Source organism: Sturnus vulgaris, chromosome 5 (assembly GCF_052056855.1).
Source record: "Sturnus vulgaris isolate bStuVul1 chromosome 5, bStuVul1.hap1, whole genome shotgun sequence".
Classification (NCBI taxonomy): Eukaryota; Metazoa; Chordata; class Aves; order Passeriformes; family Sturnidae; genus Sturnus; species Sturnus vulgaris.
Window position 1 is genome coordinate 11,563,989 of NC_142247.1, and position 13,024 is coordinate 11,577,012.

General features: G+C 42.4%; 1 protein-coding gene across 4 annotated transcripts in view; it reads right to left on the bottom strand.

The window, feature by feature from the left end:
- Positions 1-440: 440 nt before the first annotated feature.
- The window catches only part of ETV6 (ETS variant transcription factor 6), a 129,516-nt gene continuing 116,932 nt past the window's right edge, over positions 441-13,024 (bottom strand). For all 4 annotated transcript variants that reach the window (XM_014880562.2, XM_014880552.2, XM_088164841.1 and 1 more), the window contains exons 6-8: positions 10,186-10,328; positions 7,760-7,860; positions 441-4,608 (exon numbers count right to left, since the gene is read on the bottom strand). In XM_014880562.2, coding sequence (XP_014736048.1) covers positions 4,503-4,608; positions 7,760-7,860; positions 10,186-10,328 — 350 coding nt within the window. In that variant the 3' untranslated portion in view covers positions 441-4,502. The remainder of the gene's footprint in view (positions 4,609-7,759; positions 7,861-10,185; positions 10,329-13,024) is intronic.

Sequence of the window (13,024 nt, forward strand, 5' to 3'; positions counted from 1 at the left end):
TGAGGGGCTGAGTTTCTAGACTGGTTTGCAAAGATATTTTCCAAAACCTCTTGCTCTCACAGTCTTTGATCTGGCCTGTTAAGCAGGCTAAAAAAGATGCATCAGTCATCACAGCAACTCATTTTTGTTTGTTTTTTTTCTTCTACGTCCACTCCAAGAGAAGGAAGAACCAGGTACACACATCCAGTCATTAGAGGAGTACTTGGCTCATCTCTCAGGACAGACAGCAAAGTAAATATTTCAAGGGACAGCCTTAACTTTTCCGAACAGTACTTCCCAGGGAAGATCAAGGCACTGCTCATACGTGTTTGGGCAGGGGGAGCCTGCAGGTTTCATTTCCTGACTGAAAACAGCTGCTATGTGCTATACTCTTAGCACTCTTACTACAGTTCTTAAAAAGAAATAACCTTGTAGCAATGATTGCACCAACAAATTTGGCATTCCTGCTTTTATATTAAATTTTTTTATTGAGATGATGTAATTACAAGCATTTTAAAAATTATTTGCAACTCACTGGCCCTGAGAATAGGCTTGTTTGTTTTTGTTTTGTTACATTCATTTGATTCAGTCCCTTAGCCCCACACCTTAAAAAAACAAAAGCCATCATCAATAAAAACACTATAATTTTATTTTTTTTAAAAAAGACCTCAATCTCTGGATTCGCGTACAGTTGCAGTCTGACAAAAAAGATCTGGAGAATGCATATGTGGAGTTTGAAATCTGGGGAGGGTGGCAGCAACTTAGTGTTCACAGAAAGGGCCCCAGTAGTGTTCTCTGGATGGAGAGGCAGTCAACAGATTTCAAACTTTAATTAAAAAAAATATTCTGCTATGGAACTGCAGCATGTCCTACCTGACTGGCCTGTGGCTTGTTGAGGCTCCTAGCAAGCTGATGACAATGAAGATCCCACTTAACTTTTGCTTAACCACTTAGAAACTCTGCTGGGTGCTGAGGTTAGCAAGGATCTCTGGAGGTCATCTGGTCAAACCCCCTCTGGTCAGACAGGGCCAGCCAGGCCCAGTTGCCCAGGATCGTGTCCAGGTGACTTTTGTGTGTCTCCAAGGATGAAATGCTTTCTCTCTTTCCCCACTTGCTCTGGTGGCAAAAGCAGAAAGTTTGGCTGTTTTGCTGCTGGCAAATTCTACACTGGGAAATCAGAAACTGGAGGAGGGGGAAAGGCAGGTGTCAGTATTGGTGGAAAGACAATGTTACCTTTGCTAGCCCTGGCAGGCAGCGATGCATTCCTATGGCTCATAATGTTAACGCTGTCTTTGCACTTCCATGGATCTGCCAGTGGATGTGAGGTCAATGGGAATCTCCCTCCTGCAGCTATTCTAGCCTGCCACTACTTTTTTATTTTTAGTCATACCTGATAAACTCACTACAAGACCCCAAGAGCAGCTCAAATCCTGCAGTTCCCACAACAGGCCCCAAAGCCCTGCAGTTCTGGCAGCCCCAGTGTCACACAAACCATTCCCTTTGGCACCAGGAGATCTGGCAGGAGACAGAAAGGGCCTCTGTGGAACTGGCCTGTTCTGAGGTCAAAGGCTACTTTCACTCCAACTAGCATCAGCCTTGAGAGAACTCCTTCTCTGTGATTGTGATGACATCGTCTTAGATGTCCTTTATGTGTGAACTGTGAAGAGTTTCCAACAGCCACGAACATTTTTCCCCCTTTGACTTAGACTTTGCAAGTGGAAGTGATTGTACTTCTTTGTAAAGATGAACATTTCCACTATAAAGCTTCCTTATAGGATAGCATGCATGATTTTCCTGTCTTGCCCAGTGCTGCGGATGGACTTAGTTTGAAAGATAATGGTGAGGAAATGGGTGGATTGTCTCTGGTTCTCTGTATTTTGCAGTGTGCACCTCGGCCAGGACAAAAAGCTGACTCATCAAAGCACTTTATACAGAAAGTCCCTATTGGTGTTTTTTTGTCTCTCACTTTTGTCCCTCACCATCTTGTAACAGAAAGTGAAAGAAAATAATGCAGTTGTGCAGTTGTCTAGACCACAGCAGTAAAAATGAATCATTCTCTGCAAAAACTTGGTTTCTTTCTACCACTGGACACCCAAGTATCCACCTAGACCTTTCTTTACGTTAGTACTTCTGATCACACTCTGTCAAGTTCACTATTTCACTCCAGTTCCTGAGACCTGGCTGCAACTTGGGAGCCCTTGAGCAACATGACAGAGTAACTCCTTGGGCCTTTGGTCTCAAGGGACCTTAGGTTTCAGGTCTGTGACTACTGATGTCCCTCAGTGTCTCCCAATCTCATGCCTCATGAGCTCCAAGGACTTCAGAGTCAAGACAGAGACAGGTGACACATTGCTGAAAAACACTCCCCTGTTGATTATTTTGAGGCAGAACAGATCAAGTACGTGGTGCACTGGGACTTATAACTTACTGTGATTTTATAGAAAAATGTGGCTGGGAAAAGCTCAGGGAGAAATGTACACCCTGTCATTCCTCATCAGATACTGGCTCAGAAAAATGTCTTCTTGTTGTATGACGCTTATCTACACCCTTAACAAAGCTGTTCCTTCCATGACCTGTGACTCAATATTAAGTCTTTGGTGAGATTGGCCTATCTCTGTTTAAACACAGGCGACACTGTTCATTGCTGAGTGCCATTTTTCCTGGATAGATTAACCCTCTTGTTAAATATGGGGAAAGATCAAATGCCATGTTGGTTTAATAGATGATAAAAGCCCTATCATGGGAATGTACCTTGTTTTTTGGCTGAAATGGATTAGATTAGCCTTTTGATTATTTTCCAGATCTAGTTTCTATTATGTTTCCATTAAAGAGGCTTTCTGCTTTTAATGCACTGCTGTGGACGTGCTTTCTTTCAGGCACCATGTGACTCCTGCAGTTTCCCTATACATCCTCTCCCTCTGCAAGCATCATTTCTCCTGCTAGATCTTCTTTCCATTCAAAGGACCACTGCTGATGGATCACTGGACACCACAGACATTCCTGTCCTGGTAGTCTAAGCTGTGAAATGAAACAGGCCAGCAGTTTCTCTTGTTTGGGCATCAAGGACTGCTGAGCCTTCTGTGACCAAACTAGGCACAGCTCTTTGCCTCATGCCAAGCAAACCAAATGGAGGCACCTTGCAACCAGAACAAAACCCCAAACCAAGAAAGCATGGCTGTAGGGTTTTTCTCTTGTCTTAAATCATGTTAAAAACAGGCAAGCTGGGACAAGCTTCCTTGATGGCAGAGCTGTAGGATGGGGGAGGGCAGTGGGAGGCATAAAAAAAAAAAAACAAATCTCAAAACAAAGCCAAAATCAATTATAAAATATAAGTATAGCTATTTGGTCTCTAGTTCTCTAACATCAGCTTTTAGAGTGGTGAATCATCTACCTCTCCAGCAGCACAAAATGATCCTGGAGAGGTTTCTGAGTAATACAAACCATGTGATGAGTCCCTTTGCTTTCTCCCTGTGATGTAAAGAACAGTCCTTCACCTTTCACCCCAAAATTGCTAGCAGGTATGAGAAACACCCTTCCTTCTGTAATTACCGATGCTTCAGTGCTTCAGTCTTCCCTTTTTATAGAAAACTCTGAACTGAAATTCACAACTCTGCATTGTGAATATACTGGGGGGATTACATATATATTTATATATATATATATATGAAACTTTTAGATATATATACACACATATATATGTATTTGTCCCAACCCTCCCTTCCCCCTGCTCCATTCTATCACTTCTTTGCTAGAAGGAGGGAAAGATGCTAACTGATAGTCACTTGCAGAGGTTTGTCACATTTATTTTTCTCCTCTCCGGAGCACTTAGGTGATTGGTTTTGGTCCATATTCCAGCAGTTAACAGCCATTCCGAGTACTCTTTGTGAGCCCAAGCTATGCTGGGATGACAGCCCAGCCTATATGTGAAGGGTGTCTCCTCTTCATTTGACAGGTATGTGTGAGAAATTCTTTTGGTAGCTTCAACACATTTCCCAGTGGCAGCACATATAAATTGATCCAAGCAAGCTGGAAGCCTTGAGCAAATCCCTTCTGTGTTGCTATTGTTTATGCGGTGTTGTGTCATGAGACTTGCACGGAAAATAAGAGCACTCTATTTCCATAGGAAAGCCTTCCAAAAACAAAAAACCAAAAAAGAAGAAGCATAATCTGATGTCTTGTCCTATGTAAGATAAGGGAAGTCAAACTGCATGTTTATTAGGGAAAAAAATGACAAAAAAACCCCAAAACTGAAACAAACCAAAAAGAAAGAAAAAACTCAAGGGAGACTTTGTAGGAACAGTGAAGTAGTGCATAAGTCCAGGCTTTCTCCCCTTCGCTTTCCTGTCAGCACCACTTCTGCCTGTTAGTTTGTTTTGTTAAGGTGCTTCAGGTCCTGCATGGTCTTCAAGCTAAGCGGCGACCTCAAGTACTGCTCCTGTGTTGTTGCTTCCCCTCCCAAACCGTGCCGACCGTCGGGCAGATGTTTCTCCCCTGGACCCACAGAGGTGGTGCACCTGTTTCCTTCAGCACTCATCTTCTTGGTATATTTGTTCATCCAGTTCCTGGGATTCAAGGTGCTCGAGGCGGTCTGTCCGGCCACTCATGATCTCATCTGGGGTCTTCATGAACCTGCAAAACAGAAACAAGTGCATTTCTCAGGAGTCTCAACTCATCTTCATCAAGCTGTTGAGATCCCTGAGCTCTACAGCTCCCAAGATAATCTTAGTTGTATCCTCCCAAAGCCTTAGTATTTCCCAGTTTCTCCCCAGGCGTCTTCCCTCCTCCATACCTTGAAAGGAAACAAAAAAATCACTGGCATTTACTTTTTTGAAAGCCCATATCTGAACCAAACCCCAGTTTTTTCCTAAGAATGATATTTATTTCTTCTCCCTCATATTGTTTGCTGTTGTTGTGTCAGATGACAGCCTGGCCCAGGTACAGTCATGTGTGGTGTCTGGTGACAGAGACGTGAAAGGTGTTTATGATCAGCATATTTCAAAGCACAAGCCCTTGCAAGGTGTGGGGAGGCACAGGGCTACTGGTTTGTGCAGGTCTGTTTGTAAGTGAGTGAGGAGAACATGAAACACAAAGGAACAGAGGGGGAGAAAGCCAAGGTCCAAGTCAGAACAAGTTCCAGGGAATGGAAAAAGCCCTGAAGTAAAAAGGTTTAGGGCTAAGTAAGCAAAGACAGTCTCTTCCTGTGTGCTTGTAGCAAGTGTGACTGCAGTGAGGCAGCATCCTCTGTAATGAATGCCATGGCTCCCAGCACTAGTGTCTCAAGGTAGTAAGTCTGCAGGGTGTCGGAGACAGAAATTGCCTCTGGGGAAGCACGGCAGCAGCAGGAAATGAGAAAGGACATCCACCAGCCTGCAGTTTAAGTCTGCAGTCTTGGTTTTAGCCAGGATGCTTTTGTGTATTACTGCACAGAGGTAGCACAGAAAGACCCTGCTTTTTCGTTTTCAATTTAATGGTATAGGAAGACAGAGGAAGGATGAAATCCTGGTTTCAACACAAATCAGTTTCCCAAGTCCCAAGCAATTCTGGAAAAATTAGGATGAAAGATGCTTTTGCTGGAAGTGGTACAAAATTTCACAGTCTTTCATTAACAATGTTCTGGTTAACATGCAGTGGTATGAAATGTGTTAATTGTAAGAGCTGATTTTATTTCAGGTTGATATGCTCAGTATCCTTGCCCAAGTGAAAACAAAAACAGCCAACAGGAACCTCGTTACTATCACTGACTCAGAATGCTCACTGCTAGAGCCTCTCAGCAAACATACAGCATAGCCTGGAACTAACCTTTGGCCATCCTTTCTAATTTTGGAAATCATGTGCATATATGCATTTAGGGTGAAGAAAAAAGGGCTATGACTCACTGCTGTGTCACTGCTGGAAAAATGCTGCTGCTACAAATGGTGTTACGGTGGTGAAAAACTTGTATGCAAGAGTGGTGAATCAGTGCCTGGCAACACACTGAAAATGCACCAAAGCCCACAGCCAGACTGTGTCCTGATTTAAACCCTGTGACTCTCTTGTTCATCTTGCATGACAATGAAATCAAAACAGAGTGGTCCCACTGCCCTCCTTTCCATGTGGGGCATGGGCTGATGTGAGCTGCACTGCAGGACTTTGGGTATTCCTTCTGGTCTGTGCTTTAAGCCACATCAAGGAAACCACAGTGTAGGTATTTGCAAAAGCAGTTGATTACATTAAAAAAAAAAACCCAAACAAAAAAACAACCCAACCCAGAACTGCATGAAAATTAAAAAACACTATCTGTGACCTATTTTGCTGCAGAAGACACCCAGCCAACTTATTAGAAATCCTTTTGACTCCATCTTACTTAAAGCTCCATACAGATATCTGCAGTTGGCAACTGCCTACACTTAAAGTCACATTTCCCATTATTTCTGTGTTTGCAAGGAATAGCCAAGAAAGGCACATTAATAACTTGATTTTTTGCAGCTGGTCCTTTTCTCTTCAGATATAAATAGGTCTAAGAAAACAACATCAAAAAGTTTTTACTGGGAATTGTGCAAAGAAATATTTTGCTGGGGTTTTTTTCCCAGTTTCCAAAGGAAATGAAGTTTATATAGCTCATGTTTAATGCTCTCTGGTGACCTTTGAATCTGTTGGTCAATTTGGCCAAGTCTGACAGAGGAACTGAGGTCTCCAAGGGCATTAAGTTACAATGGTTTTGAGAAAATAGCCTGGTTGAGAAGATATGGACTCCTGTTTTGTGTATGCCCCCACTGAAGGGAAGGCTTCAAGAGAAGCATTCACTATTCTGCATCGGGATTTCTCCCAGAGCAATGCAGTCTTCACACAAGGCCACAGAGATACAGGTACCCTTGGTAATGATGGAGCAACCTTGTTTTAACGTTCCACCAGAAAAAAAAGTTACTATTGAGCACCTGATTTTGCCCATTGAGCACCCATTTTGCCATTTCTTTCTTTCACTCTAGTTCCCACATCTGATGTTTCCTTCTAAGAGCTGACATAAACAAATCATTCCACAGAACCCTTTTCAGTTTAAGATGGTTTGAGTGCTAATGCAGTTCTGTTAGCTATTTAAGAAAACAAATTCCAATATTGCCTTCCTATTGTTATAATTTCCAAGCACACTGCTAGATGCCGGCCACTGACAGCAAAGCAGTCTTTTGTCTGAGTTTAGTGCTCTGAGGGTCAGACATGCACTAGGATTTGCTGGTGTTGTCTGAAGAGAACTGGAGTGCTCTCACTCTGTGCCATCTGCACTCAAGTTTGCACAAGTAGCTCCCTGCTTTAATGCTGTTTCAGGCTCTATTTCCTAAATTCTTGGTTGTATCATCCAATCCGATGTGTTGGGTTTTATGAACAGCTCTTGCACTCCTTCTCTTCCTTGAAGGTAGCACCAAAGACTGGTCATCAAGTGCTTCTCTTCTGCGATGCCCTTGAGGAAATGCCTGATCCCTGCTCAGCTTTCACTGGCAGCTGTGCTTGAGAAGTCAGTTTGGAGTAGGTCCAGCAGTTTGGCTGAATCATTTATCTAAGGCCTTAAACAATGGCACAGCCTGCACGAAGAAGTGAAAAGACTTCTATTGTCTCCACTGATCATTGAGACAGGCCTATGTTTTTTGCAAATTGGTGTGGCTGCCTTGAAAGCTGGGAAGCATTGCTCTTGACAGCTTTTACAAATGTATGGCCTGTGTTATAACTGTGGCAATGAGGTATCCCACACACAATTCCATCCTCAAAAACTAATTGTCTATAGAAAGAAATGGCAAAGAAAGAAAATTACCTGAACAAAAGCCTTTGTCCTGGCTCCTTCCGGATAATATTTAGTTTATAGTAGTGGCGTAGGGCTCTGGACATTTTCTCATAAGTCATATTTGTTCTGTTCTGTTTATTTCAAAAGAAAAAAGGAAAAAAGTGGTGAGATGATTCATTAAAACCTTCCAAAACCCCAAAATGATTTGCAGAACTACCATAGCTACCTAAAGTAATCAAGACAGTTCAAGAAATTACATGTACCATTTTGCAGGCTCATTCTGCCCCCACAGCCCTCATCACCAAAGTTTTGTGGGTCTCTTTTCACTCAGGACAGTTTAAGCAAGGAGTCTAAAAAAAATTCCAAACAAGGTTTTTCTACAGTTGGAACAGATAACAAAGGACTTAATTAAGTACAAGAGGAGACATTAGGTGGAGTGAGATGCTCATGCCAAGTGGGATGTGACAGGCTTGTTCTTAATGAAAACACCTTTTGTAAAAGCCTGAGAGTAGTGGCTAATAGGCTGAATCTGTCAGCAATCCCTGCTTAGAGCACTCTTTCTCCGGGATTCCCCTGCATTAACTAGTTGATGCTCACAGAGCACTGTGGGGACTGACAGCCTGTTTCTCCTCTTGTTACACAGGTGTAAATCAAGAAGCCAGCTGGGTTGTACATCTGCTTCTGTGACAAATCCTCCCCTTCATTCTGGCAGCTGTTGACCCCAAAGGCCATGGCCAGAGCACTGAGGTATACTGAAGTGTCAGATGATTCATTAAAACCTTCCTAAGCCCCCAAAGGAGACAGCGCTGCTGAAGCTTAGTGTCACAAGGCAGAAGTGATGGGCACTGGCAGAGCTGTACGTGGGCAGTCTCCACCTGATTTGGAAGAGCAGGATCAGCCCCTTAGGCTATGTCTACATGAAGAACATTTTTCTGGTCCAAGGAGCAGTGGTTGCTGTCTGGCAGAGACTCCCAGCAGAGACACAACTCTGTTGGCAAAGCTGTGTGTGTAAAACAGCTGCCTCGCCATGGGCAAAAAACACCGAACCAGTAGAAGCATGTTTTTGTTCTGGGAGCCTCCATGTCAGGAGTTTGGCTTCATCAAAGGAGACCGACCCACCTGCCTAAAATGCCCAGTAGGAGCAGACTCCCTCTGCCCTGACTACAGTAACTCTGCTAAGGGAGGCCACATCAAGACATCCTGTGGCAGAGAAACATGATCAGGGACAGTTTTCCCTGCAAAATCTAGACTCCTCATTAGGAACCTCCCTGAAATACTGTGTGTGCTTCTCCCATTTCTTATATGCTGAAAGGCCACTGTGTTGCCAAGAGGCCAATGGTCTGAAAGAGCTTCACTTTTAGACATCCAACATGAGACATGATGGCACAATTAACATGGCACAATTATTAACATGCAAGTCGGGTAAGCTGGCAAGTTCAATAAAATTTCCATTAGCCCATATCTCCAGCATGTTCAGAACCACGCAGATGACAGCACAACCCTCTGGTGTGTCAGCTACTCCTCCCATTTTTGTGTTGTCTGAGAATCTGTCCCACCATCCAGGTCATTAACAGACATACTGCTCCCAGAATCAATCTCTGTGGTAAAATGACTGGTGACTGGATTTTGTGCCACTGATCACCATCTTTTCAGTCCAGCAGATCAGCCAGTTTTCAATCTACCTCACTGTATCCTTCTCTAAGTCATACTTAATTAGTCTGTCTTTGAAGCTGTTATAAGACAGTCTCAAAAGCCTTTCTAAAATCAAGCTAAGCTATATCCACTACTCTCCTTGAATCCACTGAGCCAATCATTTTGTTGTAGATGGGTATAAGAGTGGTCAAGCATGATTTCCCTTTTGTGTATCCACGCTGACTATTCATACATTCATATGAATATACTTCTATACATATACAGAAATATCTATACATTACTCAACCCTAACTGTAAAAGTCAGTAATGACTTTCCAGAGAACAAAGCAGGAACTGCCCTCTTGGAAGGAAATACATAATCCTGCAGCATTTGGTGTCTGTCACAGGGCAGCATGTGGGATCTGGGAGCTGCTGCAGACAACACAGAACTCAGAAAGCTCCTGCTCTGCAGTACAGAGATCCTTATGAATGACATCAGAATATTCTCAGCAACAGGTTTCGAGAAGAAATAAGATTCCTTGAGAGAGAAGGATGTTAATTCTTGCACTCCTTGTAACTTTATAATTACATGCATTTATAACTAAAGACCTTTAAACCAAACCAACAAGTTCTCTGTATGAAAAATACATTTTAGTGCTTCAGGATGGATGCTTTGTGTTTCTAATGTATGTGGAATAAAAGATTACAGTTTTCCAGCACTAATTTATATGCCATCCTTTCTTCTTTCCCCCCATTTATAACTGAGTCCTGTGATGCTACAAGAGGTGAAGAGGTACAGGAGGAAAATTGCATTGCTTCCTTACCTTGTGGTTTCCCCACAGACGGGCCAGCCCATTGGGATCCACTATCCGAAATATTTTGGATTCCTTATCTTCCCATCGGATGAAATTTTCGTACCGGCTGTCAGAAAGCAGCTGATAAACATAATCCCAAAGCAACCTACAGTCTGTGAAGAGAGAAACAAGAAAATAATTACTTTTCCATTTTTTTTCTTGGGATTAATTCTGGAAACTTTTTGGGTGGATGTGTGGTGAAAGGACAGTTGGGATCAGGGCTGAAACAGCTGCTGCAATCTGAAATGAGAATGGCTTGGCTGGTATTGAGTAATGTTTGCAAAATGGACTGGAATATACAGCCTCTTCTGATGCATCCCAGTTCTCTTGACACTGACAGAGCATCTCCATCTCATCAAAAGCTGTGTGATGTGACCTGCTGGTCTTAGTTGTGTGGTTGTACTGAAGCACATAAAGCTCACACTGTTGGCCCTGATGCTGTTGCTGACTGCTTTATTGGAGAAATCAAGAATCTTGCAACCTGCTCTCCCTGCTTGAGGCTGCCCCTTTCTGTGCTAACGTGAGTCTAAAACATGGGCAATATTACAGCTTTCCTTTGTGGACTCCATGTGATATAAAACTGACAGCTTCTCCCATTTTCAATCTGATTTTTTGTTTTACTTTTTAAGGTTCCTGAAAAGAAACAACACGTAAGTATTATAATTACTTGAGTGCTATTGAGAGGTTAAATACTTTCTATTTGGATAATTGAATTCAAATTTCCTCTTGGCAAACACTCCTTAGGTCGCTAATTAAAGGTCTAACAGACACTTAAGTTTTAGTTTAGTGTTTTTCAGTTTCATGGCAGTCTCTTGAGACTGAGGAAGCCAAGAACTGAGCTGCTCCTACTTCCTGTTTGCAGTGTGTGTGTGCAGCACAGAATAACTGGGAATATAGAATATGGAATATGAATTGTACAGAGCTAGGGGTACTGCTGCTGCTGTCAGAAACAACAGGGGTTTTCACAGCTCAGCTCTCCAAATTTCTAAGGTGGCTGTGGGGTTTCATTTTCCTTTAAAGCAATACCAGCCTCTGAGAAATGGCTTGTTAGAGTTGTTCAAGGGCTGGCAACCAAAGACATCCAGCTTCTAAGTGCTAAAATGGATTCTTGTCAGCCTGTCTTTCTCTTCATGTCTGTCTGTCCAGGGCTGGCATGTGTTACAACGGGGATGGTGGTATAGGAATATAAAATACTTTTTGAGAAAGGATATGAATAACACATTTAGTGAGCACACCTGAAATTGAGAGAGATTTTGAAGTTATTTTCCCACTTTCAAACTGCAAAGAGTATCTCTGGCACCAGTACTATCTCTAAAACCAGAGCTTAGTTTGCCAGTCCCCTTGCTTAAGTCTCTCCCTGCCAGTCCTACAGAGAATAAAGCAACTGGTATTGAAGAGATGACATCTGGCAAAAATTGTGGGTTCCCATTCTAGCTGAAACCTACCCTGATGGTCACCTCATCCATGACATTTACAACAGGAGGAATGTGAAAGGCAAGAGACAAACTGTTTTGGTTGGAAAAATCTTATTTTCATTAACACTTTTCACAGAAAAACATTTTCCACAGAAAAATCTCCATCCCCATTTGAGACTTCTCTAGGTTTTAGTTTAAAAAATGAAACCTGGGCACAAGTTTCCCTGGAGGGAACCTGAGTGAGAGGTCTGAAAACTAAAGTTGAGAGCTATAACTTGAATTTCTATCATCCCCTCCCTCACAAATTCACAAAACATAATTATTACACTGCCTTTCTGTCAATGTTTTTGCACACACACACACACACACACACAGAGGAAAAAAGTTTCTTTTCTGGACTTCATTTATGATTCAAGACAAGGGAGATTGTATTGCTCTTCTGGTTTGTGCCTTTTAATATTGTGAGAGGTTTTCAGATAAAAGGGTAGTAAGGCCCGACTTACATGGTTCTTTGACATATGTGCAATTAATTCCAGAACTCTTTCAATACAAGAAATTTATAGAAAATGTCTTTTTTAGTGCAAGAATCCTTGGGGTCAGGTGGAGGGATGGTGCTCCTGCAGAGGCCAGTCAATGTCAGGCTCTGTCATATTCCTGAATGTTCAACCCAGGACAGACAACCTCCAATTACAGCACCTTATAGCTCATATTTACAGTTCTGCAGAGATATGATTTACATTCCTCTTTATTTTCACCTCATTATTTGCAATAGGCAGTGTTACTTTTAATCTCTCTCTCTCACATTCAGACACACATCCTGGGTCCTCCTGCACAAAACCAAAGAAGCACACAGAAAAATCAACCTGAGATGTCTATGTGGAAACAAAGAGAGCTTCAGATACTAAGAAGAGCTAGGATTCAAGTGCAGATTTTAGGACGGATTCAGACTAAGCTTGAATATAAATACACCTCAAATGAGAAGAACTCAGATCTGCATCTTGAGATCTTCACAAGAAAAATCATAAGTGATCAAGGGCCCCATCCCATATTCTCAACTGACTGAGCTGCTCAGACTTGCAGAGGTATTTAGTAGGCTGGTGGAATTTGCAAAAAAACCCAACCACCCAAGGATCTGAGACTGCTGTTTGCTTCAACAATAAAACCGAAAATCCTTGAAAACTCTGCTTGGTTCCTATAACCACTTAAAAACTTGATTTCAAACCATATGGCTGTCTATCAGCAAATTTAGATATATGACTCAGTTGCAGAAATTCACTGAGCATCAGGGCAACTGTGGTAACTGTCTCAAGCCACTGCAAATAGGACATAAAAAGCATTAAACGCCAGTAGAAAAGATTCAGGCTCACTGCATTTCTTCTCCCCAGAGTTGAGAG